Source organism: Rhodnius prolixus, unplaced genomic scaffold (genome assembly GCF_049639745.1).
Source record: "Rhodnius prolixus isolate KJV_2025 unplaced genomic scaffold, Rpr scaffold_1, whole genome shotgun sequence".
NCBI classification, from domain to species: Eukaryota; Metazoa; Arthropoda; class Insecta; order Hemiptera; family Reduviidae; genus Rhodnius; species Rhodnius prolixus.
In genome coordinates, this window is record NW_027411581.1 from 16,388,233 (window position 1) to 16,411,160 (window position 22,928).

The window sequence follows — 22,928 nt, forward strand, 5'->3', positions numbered from 1 at the left end:
CATAAAGTATTCGAATTTTAAAGTCTTCAAATCGTTTCAATCAAATTTTCCTGCTATAAAAACCGGTGATAAAGGAAAAGTGCACAAATATCACAACTAAAGTGATTTAATTTTTATAAAAACTGATTTCTCAAGAACTCAATCGTATCAGAGATTGAAAATATCTATAACGGTATCTAGACGGAGGAAGAGAAGCTGGCAACCAACATTCACGTAGATATTCACTTAGCAATTTATGTAACAATGTGTACGGATCCCAAGAACAAACAAAATATGACAATCTTATTAAAAAATATATCCAAGTACCATTGAGAATGTTCAACAAAAATGTCACATTCCGCTACCCGGTGTGCTTAGCTGAGAATAACGGAGGAAAGTTTCCTGAAAATGTTGAATGTTAAAATTAGAAAATTCATAAATAAATTACAGATTATTGCAACATGATTTTCAAATTATTTATTGCCCTTAGTAATTAATTAAGTTTAAGATTAGGGAAGGGATTAGCTATGCGGTTAGCATACTGGACTCCCACGCGGAGGTCCCGGGTTCGAATCCAGCAGCTGACCCTTAGATTTTCTCTTCCTAGGAGCTTCTTACAGCTCACTGTCCGGTAATGGACAATGTTGTCTGTAACGAGAGAACACTGTCCGGAGGCCGGCAGTGCACTGGAAAAAGCTCCGGGCGCTAATAACCTCAGCTGTTGATGCGCAAAAAAAAAAAAAAAAAAAAAAAAAAAAAAAAAAAAAAAAAAAAAAAAAAGTTTAAGATTTTTACTGATTTTTATAATTTTATATCATTTATTTTATAAATAATAATATTATTTATTGATATATTATTTTATTGTGATTATTTTTTAATACTGTACGATGAATCTTATATTAAACTATTAAAGTCACAAGCTTAATTTTAATTTTTTTTCTTACAATTTTTAGTTTAAGAAAGTAAAATATTTAAAAGCCGAAGGTACCAATACGGTGAGTTTTCAACCACTTTATTAAACAAGCAAAACAGTAATGGCATAAGCCACAAAAAATGAGTTGACAACGCTTCATTAAACAATTGAAGGGCGAAATCCACAAAATGCAAACCAGTATTTTTAATTTTTAAACATAAAAAGTGGGTTGAAATTAAAATTTGCATTCCAGTAGAACAAGAGTTCAAAAAAGAAGTAAAACAAACGATTAGTGGGTTACGTTCCTTAGCCTTTACATAATCGATTGAAGCTAGAGGGAACTCCAAATGGTAATTAACGGCGATAGTCTTCTGTAGAGCGCTAGATACCGTGCAGATAAAGTCACGGAATGTCTCAAGTCATCTCTCTTATAGCCTAATGTCAATGTCCTGTCCTTGGATATTAAAATGCGTGATCACCTCCAACGGCAGTTGAAGGCAGAGGAGACTATTAACTTATTGCTAGGTATTGGTAAAATTGGAGGAAGGAAGAGTAAACATCCTGGCAAACTTAGCTTTCTCGTGGGAAGTGTCCAGCCTGACTGACAGGTTATACTTAACATTCATCAGGTTGGAGTGGATGGCGCATTAGGTGGCTGGAAGAAACAGCTGCCCTCAGTTCTACAAATGATTCAGAAAACAGGGTAACAACTTCATATTGGTGAAGCTGTGGAATGAAGTATGAGCCTGTGAATTGTGTGAGGAGGTTAAGGTTACAGCAAATTACCTTACGGAGTTTTTGTATAATTTCGAGTACCACCTAACGTTCTCTACCTCAAAGTTAGCGCTCCAATCATACTGCTGCACATTTTAAACCGTTCGAAACAGAGCAAGGACCCGGAGTATCAGATTAAAGCTCTGTATAAAACCAGAGTTTCACGTGAAGACACTGTCCTCATACTCTGAATTCCTTTTATTCAATTAGAATATCGTATTCGATTCAAAAGTGTGCAGCTTTTGTTAAGAAGAGCTGCGCTCTGTCTAATATAAGGTTTAGAGTGTAATGGATGATGTGGATCTGTGGAAGATGAGTTCTTTAAAGCGCAGTTGTAAATAACTGACTGAAGAATCATAATGCTCTAGCCAAATAGAACAAACAGGAATGTACTTTACAGAAAGGTCCTAAAGGAGAAATTGAATGTTTGAGCTATAAACAAGTTAATACATTAGTAATAAACCCACCAGTCAAGGGTGATGGGTCAAAGGGCTTAAGCCCATCTTTTTTGTGTTGTTACTGTTTGTCTCTTTGAGCTGCTTAAATATTTTAAATTGGAATCCTTAATGACTCTAATTAAATGAGAATGCCTCACAAAAATAATAATAATGCAGAGAAGCAAAGGTGTCCATTTCTCTAAATTTCCACATCTATACTGAATGCTAAAAGAAGTAATTATGGTTTTATTTAAAACTAATGTCACAAAGAATGTTAGTGGAAAAAATAGGGGCACAGAGCTATCTGTTGGCAAAATCTTAGAAGTATACTATATCACTTTTCTTGAACTCAGCACCTTCATTCTACCAATAGGAGTGCCAGAAATTGTAGAAAGTGCTTGGAAAATTAGGAAAAACTTTGGAAATTTGAAATATCTTTCTCTCTAACTACTGTTCCCTTACTGATTCCCAAAGACCCTCACCAAAAAATGTGAGGTTGTCTCCCTTTGTACACATCTCAAAATATTGTTGAGGAGTAGGTTTATGAGTTCGATAGAAGTGGGGATTTGCTTATTTTCCTTTAAAACAAAACCCACTGGAATAGAGAACGTCCACAGACCGCGTTATCTCCGGAAAAAATTTACAAGTTTTACCAAAATCATTTAAAAATAAATGCCCATAAGAGGATATTTAACAGAAACTTTAAATCTCTTCATTAACCTAATAGTTTTCAAAACTACAGAGATTATTTGTTGGAGAGTGCGTTTTATTTGGCGAGAATTTCACCAATTTTTGTTATTTTATGAATCTATTTTATTTCAAACTAATTACTTACATATGATTAAAATGTAGATAAATAGCTGTCTACATGAGGTCAAGATTGTATCCATTTATAAACACCATTAGAAGAGTGGCTCCGATCACAACACCTCATTCCAGTAGACATGTGATGCACTAGCACCCTCATAGGACGAGACTAAAGTTTCAGAACTTTTAGCTAAACATTCTACGTAGCAATTCATTCTGCTTGTTACGTCAATAGGAAAGAGTTGTAAAAAATAAATGTCCCCTCAGCAACAGTGGATCAAGTGTGTGGCCAGGGGGTGTTGCTAGAGGGTCAGGGAAGTGATGTTGACCGCGTCCTCTTGGTCAATACAATCTAAATATAGTAAATATCGATGGAGTAACTTCGATTAGGTATAAAACATTAATATCAAGGTCTTATCAATGTTTCCATTCCAGACAGAATTATAAAAAAAAAAATATACAAAATATCGAAAGCATTATTACTATATAATTTTTATATTTATCATGGTGAACACAATTACTAAAATCTAAAACTGCCATTTAGTGATCCATTAAAAGCAGTACAACGCACTAAAATTGATGGATGGTACAAATGCTGTGCCAAAGCCAAAATTTGTTAAGAAACAATCTCACACACTCTCCTAGCCAAGCTAACATGTGACAATATATTTTTTAAACAGTTTTTTGCTGAACTACTAGCGCACATTAAGCCAAGTCATATATTTTTTGCCATTAGTGTATTTTAACTATGCCATAAATACGTATTTACATGTTTTGGTTCTAAATAGAATACAATAAAAATCATCTCTCAGACTGCTGGCAATTTGTTGAAGGATTCATAATTGGCTGATACCAGAACCCTTTTGTAATTTTTTGAGATAGAAGGAGAAGTATATAGTAATTTGTAATTATGTTTTCATTTAACATTAAATTTATATTGTATCCTTGCGATAAAATAAATAAATTAAGAAAAGATTGTGTGAATTTATTTAATTTTTTGGGTTATGAATAATGAATAACCCAATAAAATTTGATAAGGATATACGAAGCAGAAATGTGGGGCTCACAGTAACATTCCAATTCTAAACAGATATATTCACTACAATCCCAAATCTTCACAAATTAAAACCATCCGCATAAACATTTACTCTTTCGTCACACTCACTATTTAAAGATTCTATATCTGTTGTATTCAACTAAAGCTCTGTTAACCACATTTACTCAGAAGATGTTTTGATTGGGAGGTAATCCTTTTATTGTACATCAAAGAAGCCGGATGAGAAATTATTTGATATTCTGAAGCTGTCGCCAGCTTCGGATCATTCTTTGGTGGCAGTTTAATGAATAGCTTATCAACATCTTTCTTTTGAAGCTGTTCCAATTCAGACTGATTTCTATTTACCACTGTATTACCATTCTTCTCCAGTCTGGTACCTTGGTGCACTATTCTTTATATTCCTTTATCTATTTCAGTCTCACATTCTGTTAAAGAACTAGTCCCTGGGGGTAAAACCTCTCTTGATCTAACAGTTTAAATCATCCCAAAGTGTAGGGTTTACTGTTTATCATCATTCTATCTATCACCTTTCGTGAAAGCTTTGTCTGTTTTCTGGATCGTTCTTCATAAATAGACGTTATCTCTTCATAATTTGGTACATTCAGGCATTATTGTATAGTTAGGCATTGAAGCGAACGATATCTGCACCTTTTTAAATTATTTTAGATTTTTTTTTTTTAATTTAAGTGAGACATTAGCTTAATGAATTACGAATATGTTTAAATTTTTACGATTTAAATTTTTTGTTTATCCAGGTTTTGTGATGTCTGTATGTCTTAACGGTACTGAACTTAGTTATCCGTTATATGTACGAACCGTTATCTATCCAATCCGCATATATCTTCTTCAATAATCGAAAGACCTTTAAGTAGAATATTACGAAGAGATGCTAACTATAATTTGGAATTAAATGACAAAGAATATTACAGATACAATGAACTAGGAACATCATTAAAGAAATTAATAACTATAATAAAAATTATTATTAAAAATAGATAAAAATATCAATCTTCTTCTAAAACTTTATTTTCATTCATATTTTACCTTCTAAAACGTTAATCTACTTCTGCCACGTCATAATTCATGAATTTATGTATTATTCTATTTGACAATTTCATTGTAAATATATTTATAATATTATTTTTATTAATAGTAAATTTCACATTAATAATTTTTCATTGTCAACTTCAATTTTGTTTGTTACTGATATTGAATCTGATTAGTTAATCAATTTGGTTAAATTTTTGCATGAAAATAAGAAATCCTAATAACTAGTAGAAGAACTGAGAGGAGATTGCAAAATATACAACAGTTATAATGAAATAGAATACATGCACACAAAATAAATAGATAAATAAGAAGAAACACAGGTACTGTAAATAATGAATGTTGTGAAACATTTGATCCACAATAAATGATTTATCTCAAAAAAAACCATCCATAAATCAGAATTTCTAATAAAGGGTTTTATACAGAACATTTTAGCTAAAATAAATAATAAATAAATAATATTTATGTATAAAACTGTAGGTCTTTTGAAATTATGTCCTTCTGTTCAGGATACTTTTTAAAATCAAAATTGTTAAAATGGAATTAATAATTGCCAGTGTTTATCGAAAATCTAACTTAGTTACGCTTTACGCTTTTAAACTTATTTTGGAAAAACTTTTCTGGGGTTGTTTTCTTAGGTACAAGTTTTATAATGTTGTAATTGATGGAGAGACTAATGTTCTATCTGGCGATCCAAATGCGTGTGTGCATAACTTTTTTACAGACACTCGGCTGAAAATATGGTCTCCATGTATGAAAATATAGCTAGTTGAGGTTTCCGACTATTTGAAATGTTTGAAAATTATAGTTTATTGCTTGCAATGGCTACTTAAACAGCGATTTGACACAAGAGAAGAGACAAAAAGTGCATCTTAATGAACTAATTATTTATAATATGAGAATTTAACTCCAACTTTGATTTGAACTCTTTATTAAAGTAACGTTTATTTTAAATTCATTGATATATTGCAAGAATAATGTACTGATCTGTATCCGTAACCCTGATTAAAAAGAATTTGAAATATTTACGTGAAAACAAAAACTGCTTGTTGATAAATAGAGTCAATTTGGTATTTATTATGTAAAGGTAGACGATTAGTGGTTGTTATGTGTAAAATAAAAAAGGGGAGGATGGAATGCAGTAAAAGAGGAGAAGTGGATGTTATTGTGTACGCGTGCGAGGAGTGAGTGCGTCGTGGGGCGGCGGACCACCGCAATGCGCTCCTCTCTCACCGCCTGCAGCCAAGTCCTTCATCGATTGCGGGGGTCGCTAGCCAGCACACACTACAGACACAGACTGCTCTCTTTCTCTTGCTCTCTCGCGCTACTACACATCTCACAACATCTATTCAAACCCATGGACCATACAATAAATAAAAAATAATAAAATAAAAACCATCCATTCCTACTACAAAATACAAAAGAAAAATCTGTCTTCGCCCACATCTTTTTGTTACGAATGTGGACACTAAGAAACCAGATGATACACCAGTTTATTTTATTTTTGTGTTTATTCACGGAGTTTATTATTCATTTTGTAGGCAAACCAATTTTACTGGCCCTATACGCCATCACCATAACTTAAACTATCAACTAAGATAGCACTACTTAAAGAGGTCAAATCTACCTTTATTGCCTTGCAAACAAATTAGCCCTATTATATGCTTCTTTAGCTCCAGATATTTATTTCTTCTAAAGAGCATTCATTTCATTAGATTAAAAGATGATATCTGCAACTAAATCTAAAAAAAGGTATGTGTATTAGCATACGAGATTTGGGGTAAAAACTAAGCTCAACAGCAAAGGTATCCGTGCAACACAACAGACTAGTTTATGGACATTTACTGCTTTTAGGAAACACAACCTTTTCTACAATTATCTGCCAAGCACAATATTATACATTTACTCAAAATTCACATTGCTTTTAATAGTTGGAACAAAAATAATGTAATTGTAAAAGATAAGATTAAGACAAATAAGAATAATGGCAAAAATAAATCATGGACAACTCGTCTGACATGTTGATTATCGGTAGAGGGAAGAAGTCCCAGGGATTGGGAATGAAACCTCCAACTAGGGCTACGAAATTAGTGAATATCAAGAGCCGAGTTAAAAGACATTTATTGGTTTGTGAGAGAGGATTTCTTCTAATGGTTAGAATTCTCAATTCTTTAAACCAATAATGAGGCAATTGGAAGTCAGGAACGCTCGGTGTCGCTCGTCGGCAGGGTTACCGCTAGTATAGACTACTAGGTTGCAGCTGAGTTGTTAGGACTTAGATCAGAAGTAGCAGAAATGATTTGCGAGAACTAAGTAATGGTAAGCAGAACGGCTTACAAAGCTATTTAAGAAACTAATGTCACGTCATAAACTTGAAAACTGGTGGACGAGCCCAATTTATTATGTGATGCGTTTTTACTGGTGTCTTGAGTTTCACTTATTTTGACGCTGCGTTATCCATTTCAATAAGTATTTCATAAGTAGCTACAAGTTTCTGCAGCCTGGAGTCCAAGGTGGTCTAAAGACCATCATACACATACTAAGGTGTATGCAATTAATTGTTTCATTTATTCTATGCAGTGAAATAACATTGAACATTGAACACTAACTCCAGTAAATCCCCGCAATCAAAAGACAGGCAAGTTGGTGTAGCATTAAGTTGGCGTCTATTATCCATTATTACAATTTAGAGCTTAAAGCTACTTATTAAATTTAAGGCACAGAGATTAAAATTTGATACTTTAAAACGGGAATAAAAATATAAAATTATACAGAAATCAAAATATCAAAACTAGAAACATTAAAATACAGAGATAACCTAATAGAATTTTTACTTATGAAACTAGACTGGCTTAAAGGTAGATGCAAGTTGATAGAATTTTACATAATAAACACATAAGAACGATGGAAAAGTGACCGTGACGACAGCAAGACTGACCTGTTTCTTGGGAACTTCCTATAAAAACCATTTTTCCCCCAATGCAACAAGCAGTAGCATGTACAGCTGCTACTTCTAGGTTCTAAACATACCGTTTTTGACAAATTTTATACCTCTCTTTCTGTATTTATAAAATAATATTTCTTACATTTCCTTTTTAAACTCAATAGTCTGCTAGTCTGCTTATTTAATAATTCGCAAACTAATTTGTGACCCTCAAACTCCAGGTCAGACTACTGTATGACGACCCAGCAGTCAGCCAGTCGACTTCAAACTGGGAATTTCAAAACATATTCAATTCTTTCTCTGAGAGTATTATAATATGAAAATATTCTATAGTTATTTTATTGGTTTAAAATTTACACGTACTAAGAGAGTTCGCCTCGCATAATACTACACTATAATTAAAGTATGGTGTGAACACGATTTTCGCTTGACGTATATTACATAAAGTTTCAATTTTCTTTAAACTTAAATAAATGAATTCATTGAAATAGTTTCACAGCCGTTGGATCAATTTCCTTAAAATTTGGAATTCTGCTTACGCATTTAACTCCTATTAATTTTACTGCGCTTACATGACACTTTAAGGGAAACTCTCTGTGATTTCCTTAAGAAGCATTTTCCAGCGGAAATTCCAAGATTATTCCAAGATTTAAGAAAACGTAAATCTTTAAATGTTTTAAATTCAATTCTCAGCGCCACCTCATTTCCCATCCAACGGAAATTCTCCATCATAACCATGATTTCTAAACCTAAACCATCCTCCCAATCTCCCAACTCCTACACACCAGAAAGCTTAATTCCCATCCTCCCTAAAATCTTTGAAAAGTTTCCCCTCTTCAAAAGAATTCTGCCTATCCTTGACATCAATAACATTATTCCCCTTCACCGATTCGGATTCCGCGCCAACCACTCCATTAGTTAGCAAGCCTCAGAGCTTTCGATGTCATCTCCTCTGCTTTGGAGAGTAAAAAGTACTGATCAGGAGTATTCCTGGACATTGCCCAGGCCTTTGGTAACGTATGGCACTTACGACTTCCCTAAATGCTTTTTACATTTACCAATCCAAAAATCTGCATAGTAAAGTGGTACTTTGCCAAAATGATTGTTGCTATATTGTTACCATGGTAGCAATAAGTGGAAATATCAAATTTGAATTTTCCTCGCTTTTCACTCACGACTGCCGGAGGTAGTCCTCTTGCCCACCCTAAACCAATTTGTAAAATCCATTCTTTCTGACTCAAGGAACCTCATTACGGATGTGCAGCCTCATAATGTGTTTTTAAGAATTAAATTTTAAGCTAAATTACAATCAGTCACCCGGAAGTAGATTGTATTAGAAGGGCGGTTCCACCAAAAAGGGGAAGGAACGCAGGCAATCCAAAATGCCCATTGTTCCCCGCCCACCCATCATCTCATAAGAGATACCGGGGTTTAAGAACAAATCCGGTTAAAAGTTGCCAGATGCTCATATAATAAACTAATAAAATAGTAACAGTACACTAGAGAGCATGACGACTCAGACTAGAAAGAAGTTATTTTGGTTACCAACCATCTTAAGTATTTTTAAATAGAATCACCGTAGTCTTGAGCAGACTTTATAGGACCTGATGGGCTCTAAGGCCATTTGGCTTTTAAAGATTTTGTGTGAACTTTCATGCTAATTGTAGCCTTTTCGTGTTTTTTATGCAGCGAGCAGAGATTTCATTTTATCATTAACATGCTTTACTGTTCATCACAGTTTGGTTTGAACCTGTTTCATGGAATTGATTTTAGCGAGTTCCTGGTAGCTGTGTCGTACATTACCTACCATTTTACTATTAATATTGACGGCAATCATCTTTGTAGTGGGATTCGGCTGAATTTGACTGATTCCTCGCAAATAATCCATCCTAAGTTTAACAATTTACGGTCACGAAACCAATATATTCATTCGGCTGAATGTTCACTTCAGATTTGTTTACTTAACTCCATCCAACTAGGGGAAGTATTGCAGTGATGAAGATTTTCGATTTTCAACAGTTACTCGTTCAAACTATTCCAAGGAAACTTATGGAGGGGAAGCCGTAAAAGAAAGAGATGGTTAGATGGTGTGGAGGAAGTTTTGAGAGGGATTGGTGTCAGAAGATGGAGGAGGTACGCCTACGACAAAGCCGAATGGCAAAAACTAGTGGTGGAGGCCCAGGTCCTTGTATGGCCATAGCGCCACGGGGTAGGAAGGTAGGTACTCGCTCAAACTTAGTTCCGCATTACTAGAGCGAGGGCAGGCGGCCATACGAAAGCCTCTTAGCAGATTACTTTAGATTAAAGGAACACATATGCAATAGAATAATCTGCTAAGGTATGCCTGTCCAGTAAAGTCCCGGAATTCCAGCGAAAGGCTGGTATGGCTCACGGTTCGGTGGTTCGGAGAAAAAAAATCTATGAATTCATACAACTAGAAGAATTTGAGCAGAATATGGTCGCCTTTAATATTGGCCAAATAGTATTTACAATTAAACTTTATTGCAATTGTACTGTAATCTGTACTACTTAGTGTTACTCGTTTACAGCTTACAGGACACTAAGCTTTTTTACGAATGCCATAAATTCTGGCATTAAACGGAATGAGACGTAAAAATGGGACTGTTTTAAAATGAAGTAGCTCTACTACTACTTCGTCGGAGTTTGACCTACTTAAGATGGTATTCATCTTTAAATATGTCGTACTATTTACTAATGAAAACCACATTAATGTTGTGGAAAAAAAAGAAGGTTTTTCGTTGTGACTGTATACATTTTTTCCAACTCTCACAAACAGTTCTCTTTATATTATAAAATTTTCTTGAAACATAATTTGTGTGATAAAAGTTTTCCATTATAAACTATGTTCAATAAAATGGCACCACTGCTCAACCTATTTTCCACAAATTAGAAATTTTATTTAATATTTAAATCTTATTTGTAACAGTAATGAGGCCTTAAATCACACTTACTTAACAGAGAAGAAAATTTGTCCACACTTCTAGTCCAAAATTATCTTAAGAAGATCTATATTAGTTCAATGAGCATTCGAAGTTAAGAAAATCGTAAAGCCGTTTTCAATAACTGAAAACTCAATTTAGTAAAATAGCACTCCCAGTTGACTCCCAGTCAAAAATCATCAACATCATTAGCTCCTGAGGTGTTACGATTCGAAATATACAATTTGAATTTTGTGCTGATAATTAACATTTTAGTTACGTTGTCAACACACAAAGGTAAAACCACTTTGGAAACTTCAAAATAGGCATTTATAGTAAAAACTCTAAGTAAAAAAAGAGTACACAATCCCTGTACCTTTCTTAATAATAATAATTTAAAAAATATGTTCATTTATTGCATATTCAAAGAACCGCCCATCATATTCTTTAGTTTGAAGTTACTAATCTCAGGGCGAATACTTGGATTCCATGCAGACACCATTTCTTAGGTCTAGAAGTAAATAATTTTTGGTCAGCCATTCTTTACACTTCCATTCACTGAATCCAAAAGAAGTATGCCATTGATCGGAACAAACGATATTCTGAAGAGGCTTGAGAGATGGGAGATAATAACTTAATTCCGCCAAGTTCTTCAATTTTCTGTGATTTCGATGTTTAGAGTGGTGTATTATCCATTGAAGATGTAAACTATTCCAGTTCACTCTATAGCCGGAAAGATATTATTTCTCAAGGAAAGCACCGTATGAAATACGTCATGTTGGTAGATTTCTTAAATCATTTCAATAGTTTCGAAATGTATTGATGTCCAATTAAGCGGATAAAAGCAGTTTTCTATAAACTGCTTTATTTCGTATTCTACGTACGCTATCATTGTTGATCCTAAAAACACAGAAGCCGGTCATTCAAATAGCAATAATCTCACGCGACACAATAATTAGACAAAGATTACTAGCCTCTTTAGTTCGGTTCCTTAGAAATACATCTAAGCTAGTTACGATAGAAAGAGAAACAAATAAATAAGTCGGGTTGGAAGTAGTTATGTACATATTTTAATAGAGCGGAAGGGTCGATTGCCCTGCATGTTGGAGCATCGATTCTTTAACAAAGGTTGGCCACCCCAATACTTTACTCGACCCCACAATAACTCTGAAACTTATTCTATATTTATATTAGTCGTTATTTCCTTAAATGTCAAATTGCCGAAAGAAAGATTATTCCCAAAGAATCTATTGTTTTCAACCAATTTTCGAATAAGATAGATGTTTGGAGCATGCTTCACCTTGTGGTTCCCATTATTGTACATTTATGAATAAAACAGTTCATCTTCACCAGAAAAGAAATAAATGAAAATAAAAAAAATTAATTATATCAAAATTTTAGATTTAATCATGTACACCTTTTAGCTATTTCCATCTCATATCTCATTAAGAAAAGGCCTTAGGGGATTAGCTTATTTGATTCCCATGAGGAGATCCCAAATCCAGCTGCCGGCCTATAGAGTTTCTTTTCCTAAGACCTTCGTAAGACTTACTTCCCGGTGTTGGCCAGTGTTTCTGTAACGAGAATATTATCCAGAATCCGGTAATAGTCGCTAATAACCTTGAGATGTTGATGAGCCTTAAATTAAGAAGAAAAATAATATTAATATTCTTTGTACTTTACCAAAAGCTTAATTAAGAACTTATAAAATTATATTTCATGTGATTGGAAACGATCTCTTATAATGGAAACCACTACCACCAAGCTATCTACGCACTTGTCTCTGTTTTACTCTAACTTTATTTGATATTAAATGATATTTAAATATCATTTTCATATCAGTGGGACGTAAGTACCGAGTGCTTAAAATGCTGGGTGTAATCGAAGGTCGATTGAATCGATATGGACGGGAAATGTTTAATCCGTATCAACCGCACTTATCACCGATATTAGCGACATTATCTACCAAAAGTAAATGCCACTAAAGATCATTTTATTCCTCATCAACATGATAATCTAAGCGCATGTAACCTCATGCTTGCAAATCTGTTCATGCTATTGTGATCAGCAAGTTTATTTTCAATTTACTTTAACCAAGTACCTTTTACTACATTCAACATCTTATTGTTTGGTATCCATTTAATTGGTACAAAATGTTCAAGTAAGATAGCGAATGTATAATGTTTAGCTTGTTTGCCCCTCTAACAATTTTTAAAAACCATTGACCAAGGTCATACAATAGTTGGACTTCCTAACACAGAATCAGTAAAATGGATTCAATCCAGACTGAGAATGGAATCAAACTGGATCCTTCCACAAGAAGGACTGAGGCGTGACCCGCCATGTAATTGTCCATTTTACATAAATTAACCCTTTCGCAGCCAATTTTTTCCGCACACAATATCGCTCTCAAAGTGCCATGTGACATATTCCCTTTACTTAATATTACCGTAACCTGGAAAAATGATTTAAGATGCATGCTAGGGTATAAAGTATTTTAGCGGTGCAGTACAATGCTCAATTACAGGGTCAAACCCGCCTTGAATGTCTCGACTGTGAGCCCCATTCTACCCGCTTTGTTGTTCATTGATTGTGGTAGAAATTGAGCTACGACTTTCTTCATTCGTGTTCATTGTATTCAGAGTAGGTTTGAACCCAGCATTTATCAAATATGTGTGACTAATTAGGAAACTCCGGTTTAAATTTTCACTTCCTCTACTCTTTGTACGAGGAGGTATTTTGATTCAACAAATTATCGATTTTAATTTGTATGGGAAACAGCACTTTCATTTCTTTATAGTAAACAGTTTTATAGTCAACTAGTCAGTCCAGATATATAGGGAACACAAAACCTTGACAGCTGATTCCTAAAAGAAACTTAAAAACTGAAATCCCACGACTGCAATGTTCCAAATTTTAGTATTAGAAGGAAGTAAAATGATTATGACGGTTTTGAAAAATGTGTCTCGGTTTCATTAATTCTTTATTTTCATTTTTACCCGAAATTTTCGCTAAATTAGCCTAATTATTAAAAGATTAAATAATTTACATCCCTATTCAAATAAACTGAGAAAAAGGCTGATTTATAAGAGGAATATTTCCAGCGATTTCTTAAATTCCTTTTTTAATTAAAAAAAAAATAAATCTTTTCTTCTTCTAGCACAGATTTCTGCTAGATTTTACTGCTGCTACTGTATCGTACTTCTTTCATAAAGTAGGTACCAATAACAGCAGAAATAGTCGTAATTCCCGCCAAGGATCATCGAAAAAGTAATTTTTAATCTCAACTAAACATTTATCAGAGCAAGGCTAGATATTACACACTGTGGCATACTTCCTTCATAAAATAAGATAAAAGTCGTGAAAAAAGACGGTATTCCGGGCTAGGTTCACCGAAAAAAGTAATTATTCATCTCGAATGAGCATTTAAAAGAGCAGGGTTGGATCTCACAATTAGCGACTTCATCAAATAAGTTCAAAAACAGTAGAAAAAGTCAAAATTCCCCATTATGTTTACTATTTTTAAACTCAAATAAGCTTTTACAACAGCAAGCTTGGATCTTACAGACACTGTCGTCCTTCCGTGAAAGAATAAGTTCAAAAACTGTGGAATAAATGTGAATTCCGGCTTACGTTTACTATTTTCAATCTCAAATAAGCTTTTACAACAGCAAGCTTGGATCTTACACACACAGTGTCGTCCTTCCTTGAAAGAATAAGTTCAAAAACTGTGGAATAAATGTGAATTCCGGCTTACGTTTACTATTTTCAATCTCAAATAAGCTTTTACAACAGCAAGCTTGGATATTACACACACAGTGTCGTCCTTCCTTGAAAGAATAAGTTCAAAAACTGTGGAATAAATGTGAATTCCGGCTTACGTTTACTATTTTTAATCTCAAATAAGCTTTTACAACAGCAAGCTTGGATCTTACAGACAGTGTCGACCTTCCTTGAAAGAATAAGTTCAAAAACTGTGGAATAAATGTGAATTCCGGCATACGTTTACTATTTTCAATATCAAATAAGCTTTTACAACAGCAAGCTTGGATCTTACAGACAGTGTCGTCCTTCCTTGAAAGAATAAGTTCAAAAACTGTGGAATAAATGTGAATTCCGGCTTACGTTTACTATTTTCAATCTCAAATAAGCTTTTACAACAGCCAGCTTGGATCTTACAAACAGTGTCGTCCTTCCTTGCAAGAATAAGTTCAAAAACTGTGGAATAAATGTGAATTCCGGCTTCCGTTTACTATTTTCAATCTCAAATAAGCTTTTACAACAGCAAGCTTGGATCTTACAGACACTGTCGTCCTTCCTTGAAAGAATAAGTTCAAAAACTGTGGAATAAATGTGAATTCCGGCTTACGTTTACTATTTTCAATCTCTAATAAGCTTTTACAACAGCAAGCTTGGATCTTACAGACACTGTCGTCCTTCCTTGAAAGAATAAGTTCAAAAACTGTGGAATAAATGTGAATTCCGGCTTACGTTTACTATTTTTAATCTCAAATAAGCTTTTACAACAGCAAGCTTGGATCTTACAGACAGTGTCGTCCTTCCTTGAAAGAATAAGTTCAAAAACTGTGGAATAAATGTGAATTCCGGCTTACGTTTACTATTTTCAATCTCAAATAAGCTTTTACAACAGCAAGCTTGGATCTTACAAACAGTGTCGTCCTTCCTTGCAAGAATAAGTTCAAAAACTGTGGAATAAATGTGAATTCCGGCTTACGTTTACTATTTTCAATCTCAAATAAGCTTTTACAACAGCAAGCTTGGATCTTACAGACACTGTCGTCCTTCCTTGAAAGAATAAGTTCAAAAACTGTGGAATAAATGTGAATTCCGGCTTACGTTTACTATTTTCAATCTCAAATAAGCTTTTACAACAGCAAGCTTGGATCTTACAAACAGTGTCGTCCTTCCTTGCAAGAATAAGTTCAAAAACTGTGGAATAAATGTGAATTCCGGCTTACGTTTACTATTTTCAATCTCAAATAAGCTTTTACAACAGCAAGCTTGGATCTTACAGACAGTGTCGTCCTTCCTTGAAAGAATAAGTTCAAAAACTGTGGAATAAATGTGAATTCCGGCTTACGTTTACTATTTTCAATCTCTAATAAGCTTTTACAACAGCAAGCTTGGATTTTACAGACAGTGTCGTCCTTCCTTGAAAGAATAAGTTCAAAAACTGTGGAATAAATGTGAATTCCGGCTTACGTTTACTATTTTCAATCTCAAATAAGCTTTTACAATAGCAAGCTTGGATCTTACAAACAGTGTCGTCCTTCCTTGCAAGAATAAGTTCAAAAACTGTGGAATAAATGTGAATTCCGGCTTACGTTTACTATTTTCAATCTCAAATAAGCTTTTACAACAGCAAGCTTGGATCTTACAGACAGTGTCGTCCTTCCTTGAAAGAATAAGTTCAAAAACTGTGGAATAAATGTGAATTCCGGCTTACGTTTACTATTTTCAATCTCAAATAAGCTTTTACAACAGCAAGCTTGGATTTTACAGACAGTGTCGTCCTTCCTTGAAAGAATAAGTTCAAAAACTGTGGAATAAATGTGAATTCCGGCTTACGTTTACTATTTTCAATCTCAAATAAGCTTTTACAACAGCAAGCTTGGATCTTACAGACACTGTCGTCCTTCCTTGAAAGAATAAGTTCAAAAACTGTGGAATAAATGTGAATTCCGGCTTACGTTTACTATTTTCAATCTCTAATAAGCTTTTACAACAGCAAGCTTGGATCTTACAGACACTGTCGTCCTTCCTTGAAAGAATAAGTTCAAAAACTGTGGAATAAATGTGAATTCCGGCTTACGTTTACTATTTTTAATCTCAAATAAGCTTTTACAACAGCAAGCTTGGATCTTACAGACAGTGTCGTCCTTCCTTGAAAGAATAAGTTCAAAAACTGTGGAATAAATGTGAATTCCGGCTTACGTTTACTATTTTCAATCTCAAATAAGCTTTTACAATAGCAAGCTTGGATCTTACAGACACTGTCGTCCTTCCTTGAAAGAATAAGTTCAAAAACTGTGGAATAAATGTGAATTCCGGCTTACGTTTACTATTTTCAATCTCAAATACGCTTTTACAACAGCAAGCTTGGATCTTACAAACAGTGTCGTCCTTCCTTGCAAGAATAAGTTCAAAAACTGTGGAATAAATGTGAATTCCGGCTTACGTTTACTATTTTCAATCTCAAATAAGCTTTTACAACAGCAAGCTTGGATCTTACAGACACTGTCGTCCTTCCTTGAAAGAATAAGTTCAAAAACTGTGGAGTAAATGTGAATTCCGGCTTACGTTTACTATTTTCAATCTCAAATAAGCTTTTACAACAGCAAGCTTGGATCTTACAAACAGTGTCGTCCTTCCTTGCAAGAATAAGTTCAAAAACTGTGGAATAAATGTGAATTCCGGCTTACGTTTACTATTTTCAATCTCAAATAAGCTTTTACAACAGCAAGCTTGGATCTTACAGACAGTGTCGTCCTTCCTTGAAAGAATAAGTTCAAAAACTGTGGAATAAATGTGAATTCCGGCTTACGTTTACTATTTTCAATCTCAAATAAGCTTTTACAACAGCAAGCTTGGATTTTACAGACAGTGTCGTCCTTCCTTGAAAGAATAAGTTCAAAAACTGTGGAATAAATGTGAATTCCGGCTTACGTTTACTATTTTCAATCTCAAATGAGCTTTTACAATAGCAAGCTTGGATCTTACAGACACTGTCGTCCTTCCTTGAAAGAATAAGTTCAAAAACTGTGGAATAAATGTGAATTCCGGCTTACGTTTACTATTTTCAATCTCAAATAAGCTTTTACAACAGCAAGCTTGGATCTTACAAACAGTGTCGTCCTTCCTTGCAAGAATAAGTTCAAAAACTGTAGAATAAATGTGAATTCCGGCTTACGTTTACTATTTTCAATCTTAAATAAGCTTTTACAACAGCAAGCTTGGATCTTACAGACAGTGTCGTCCTTCCTTGAAAGAATAAGTTCAAAAACTGTGGAATAAATGTGAATTCCGGCTTAAGTTTCCTATTTATTAATTTATTTATACTAAGTTTGCAAGTTATGTACGTCTCTCCCCGACCAACTGTGCAAATATCTCTAATAAATATATTATAATCAGTGTTTTTCACTTAATCCACATCTTTACAAAGAAGGTGATTATAAATGAATAAATCCAATAAATGATAATGATTTGTTTTGTTTATCTGCGGATTCTGAATGAGCCAGATGGTCTCAGCTCCAATAATTGTTAAATACTTCCGTAAATACAGAGTCCAGTTAAAAGGTAAATTATTAATTTCGCCGATGAGAGCATATTATGGCTAAATTATCGTCTGGCATATTTAAAAGAAAGAGCCTCCATTGATCATACGTTAAAATTTATTAATTGCAGGTGTATTAAACCACATTCTTATCGCACTAAATAATTCAAAGATAGTTGAAGATTACATTGTTGATAGATTAGATAGTTGAAGAAGTGTTTAGAAAAAACGTAGTTCACCTTTTTCCACCAGGTCGGAATAACCTGGACTCCTGATTTCCGATAAATAAAATAATGTACTTTCTGAGATTGATTAAAATAATTTAGTTTTGGATTCCCAGGTGTCTGACTTGCTCGCGAGTAAAGTTTTCCTTACCACAGAGTTTTCTGATGCGCATTTAGACAGGAAATACTTACTAGCTCTGGCAAATTTGTCTGATGATGACAAGGGTACTACTCCCAGGTAGGTAAATGTGTTAGTAACCTGTAAAATTTAATTATTATAGACAAAATTGTTTTTTCTGCCCAATTCTCCGCCTTTATGGAATGGAAGTACTTATCGATTTATCTTTAATGACCATCAAAGAAGACTGTAGTACGTATTCTTCCAGCAACTTCAAGTTCTACTGAGTATCGCTCTAGTTATTAGTACAGATAACAAGATCGTCCTCATAAAGGAAACTAAGGACATCTTTAGTGCTACTAATTAGAATACCTTCAGTATTTTTACCCCTGGAGGAGTCATCAGTATCAGATAAGAATAATATAAAAAGGAGATGGCTTGAGATACTCCCTGAAAGACACCCTGATAGCCTTAGAGCGGTGAATTCCATCCTCTACAATAAATGAGGCTGCGTCATATAACTTTATTATCAGATTTAAAAATTTTACCATTTATATAAATGTATATTTGCACAGACGATGCTAAGTTCTCGTTTTTCTGCCCAAGCTATTAACATATAAATAAAAATAGAGACAAAGTTTACTATGCTATTTAATATTGAGATATGCCTCTATAATTATTAGAATCAGTTTTCGAACCTTTTTTATAAAGCATTATCATCTTACTTTGAGTCCAGCTTGTCGAGAAACATTCATCGCGCCATATTTTATGCAACATGTTTTGAAATATGTAGATCGTTCATGCTTTCGTGGCATTCAATAGCAACAAGGTCTAGGCCGGTAGAATTCTTGTGCTCAGTACGATTTGATTAATTTATCCAAAGCTCAGGATTATGATTGATTGGAATATTAATTTCTTTATTATCCCTTCATAGGGCTGAATATTCAAAAAAATCTTCCCGTTGTTTAGTGGAAATTAAGTTCTTATTAAGAGACTTAAATTGAAACTTTTTAATCGTTGATCAAAATCATTGGGTGCCTTGACGCAACTCAATTTCGTTTTAATTTTACCTTTAAAGTTACTCTTAATTCATTTTAAACCTTCTAATAAGGTTACCATTTGAAAATGGATTTAAAGACATGCATGCGGAGTGTCGCAAAAAACTCATAGTGGATGACGTATTTTTTTTGCACTATATCTACTTTCTAACCATTGCTTATTGACATGGACCTTTTAGCTTTTTGTTTAAACAGACCACCTTCTGTCAGAAGTTGTTTGAATACAAAATGAAATTTAGAATATAGAATATTTAAGAATAAGAGCGATGAGAAGCAATTAAAACTGTCCGGTAGGACAGTTGTATAAGGGTTGATCATCAAAAACTGCACGAAAAAGCGCAACGTTGAAAAACACCCATAGATATTTAGATTAAGTATATTTATACACAATGTAAGAGTTGCACTTTGTGCAGTTGAGTATCTATCGAAATTCTCAATTTCAGATACTTAGACTGTTGCATAGTCAGACATATAATAGATATGTAAAATTTGGAAATCATTGACAAAATTTAAGAGCAGGAAAACGATATCGAAACCAGTACTATGACATAGTATGTACGGATGTACATATGTACATAATTGATATTATGACCTAGAGAAATTTATTTAATACGTGTATCGCTAGGTAACCGACCTTCCATTACCCAATATTACACCTGAACTATCCATTAAATAATTAAAATTTTCTCCCCTTTTATTCATTATTTCATCCCTAGATTTGTGATTATTAGTAAAACAAAAGACAATTTAATGAACCAACCTCGCATTCCAGTCGCCTCAGATTATGACATGAGAATCACTAAAATTCCAGTTTAAATTATTTAAATCATTATGTAGTTCCAGATACAAGTCAGGTCTCGTTGAAACAAAATATTTCAATCCAAAACTCGAAGTTAAGTTAAATAAAGTACCAAAACTGTTGTCCTTCCTTCATAAAATAAGTTCAAAAAAGTATAATAAATCAGAATTCAGAGCTAGTTCAAAAGAAATATTGACGGTAACATAAAACTGTCTTTTAACTGTGTCCAACTTTTTCAGCTATTGGTATAAATGATGCTCCTTCTTTTACAGAAGAAAACGGGCTCATGTCAATGTTATGAAAAGGAACTTTCTGATTGTTTCTTTTACGCTCAGTAAAGGGGGGGTAAGCAAATTTTTTTATAACTTTTTATTATTTGATATTTTATGTCAATGTTTTTCTGTCGCATCGACAGTAAATATCACTAGCGCCATGTCAGGATAGCACGGCGAACACTTATCACGGCTTCCTCTTAATTAAATAATTTTATTTACTTGGGCGACAAGAATAAATTTATTTAATGATTAAAATATGAATGACTATTTCTGACTACTGATCCTTCGTTGTCTACTAAACAACTTGCAAGCAAGTTAAATGTTGCGTCACAATAAAGCCGCTTCCATTCATTATTATCTGTGTTACAGATTGTGTACAGATAGGACACTTTTTATAGATAACCGCCAGAATTAGAACTAACAAACCATTCTCGTAAATAATAGGCTTAATGGTGGCAGCGTCCTACTGGCATATAGTTGTCATGACGACCAACCAGCTACGGGTGACGTCAGTCAAATTGCCAATGTTCTCACCACTCCCCTTTACCTAAATACCCCTTTTTAAACGGCGCAACAAACGGTGTTACAAACGGCGTCGTTTGTATTTAGATTTATTTATATCATAAAGCTCGATATGAGAAAAAAAAAAGCTATGAAAAGCTTTACAAAATTAAAAATTATCGTTTAAGCCCATTATTATCGAAAATTATTTTGAACAAAATATTTCAAGAAACTTATCTACTCACATAAAAATTCGTCAGCTATGATTAGAAGGACTTAGAAGATTTCCAACTGATTGAGCAGGTAGAGTGCAATAGTTAAGGGCCGATGGCTGCGATAAATTTCGATTAGTTTACCTCAGAATTAAATGTAATTTGCTATTAGGAGAAATTTATGGGAATGGTTGCTATTTGAATCCGTTCATTACTCGGTGAACGGAAACCCACCTAAAATGTGTGTTAATTTAATAATTTGACCTGTTATTTTTTAATCTGTTAATTATTTACAAAATCACATGTATGACTTCCGGCATACGGTCCCAGGTTGTTAAAAGCAGCCGAAAAAAAAGTATGCATACTATGTATATCATAAATCTAAGGCATTAGCCACAGGGTCAAGTCTTAGTGTGATGGTAGGAACCAGGATGGAACTTCTCTGGTTTAGAATAAGGAGGCCAGTTAGCCGTTATTGGGAAATTTTAAATATCGCGGGGTTTTCAGAATGAGAGGCTGCGTAAGGACTTAACTAGCTGCGTAAAGACTTAACGAGCTGCGTAAGGACTTGACGAGCTGCGTAAGGACTTGACGAGCTGCGTAAGGATTTAACGAGCTGCATGAATGATTCTGTAAGTTTTTTTTTCTGTAAATGTGGGACTCGCTTTTGGATACATTGTAATTACGAGTATTTAGAGATATCTATGTCATATGGAAGATGGAGTATGAGATTTAATACGCTGCAATGACTAAAATTATACTAAGTTCAATTGCCTACGTAAATTGTAATCTAGAAGAACTTTTCTTCTGATTAATCTTCTTTTGAATAGTAAAAATTTAGGCAGTTTTTATTCTATTCAAATTTTAAGTATTTTGATAGTAAAAAATATTAATTAATGAAAGTTCGATTCGATATAAACAATTTCTATCTATTCTGAATTGGAGATGAAAATGTATATTTGAGAAATTAAACTGCAATTACTGCATGGATGCAAGAAATAAGTGGTAAACCGGGGAAGGCCCTGCAAGGAATTGATCAGAAAATTTCAATAATGAAGAATTGATGTAAGATGTATAAAATAAGGACAATGAACATTAAAGGAGAGTAATCAGAGTAATTGATAACAAAATCAATGTCACAATTATACGAGTATAGATTAGAGCCAATCAGTAACTCCCTAAATACTTGTCAGATTTTATAGTTAGTTCGCACTAAAAGATCTACCTAATGTGTATAATTTTTATGTAGATAAGTCGCACGATCAGAAACATAAATATGGAAAACACCTACAATTCGTGACGCTAAAGTTGTTTCGCGATATTTTCGTTCGTCTTTTTTCTCTTGTTTACTTTGTATTGATCAACTTAAATTATCGCCGCACGCAAATTAATTTCACTTCCTACTAATCAGATATCAATTTTCACACAGCTGTGTGCGACTTTTATGGCTAGTAAATAAAAGTTTAATTTCAATTTATTTATTTATTTCACCCCCCCCCCTTTTGGACAAATTTATTTAATTACAAAATAAATTGACGCAACTTTCT

General features: G+C 33.8%; 1 protein-coding gene across 29 annotated transcripts in view; it reads right to left on the reverse strand.

Annotated features, from left to right (window-relative positions):
* cac (calcium voltage-gated channel subunit cacophony) overlaps window positions 1-22,928 on the reverse strand; it is a 264,871-nt gene that overhangs the window by 114,747 nt on the left and 127,196 nt on the right. Inside the window, exon 1 of one of the 29 annotated variants that reach the window (XM_074130784.1) lies at window positions 2,939-2,957. The exons of the other annotated variants lie outside the window; for them this stretch is intronic. Coding sequence (XP_073986885.1) covers window positions 2,939-2,940 — 2 coding nt within the window. The 5' untranslated portion in view covers window positions 2,941-2,957. Of the gene's footprint in view, window positions 1-2,938; window positions 2,958-22,928 lie in introns of those variants that run through there. 29 annotated transcript variants of the gene reach the window in all.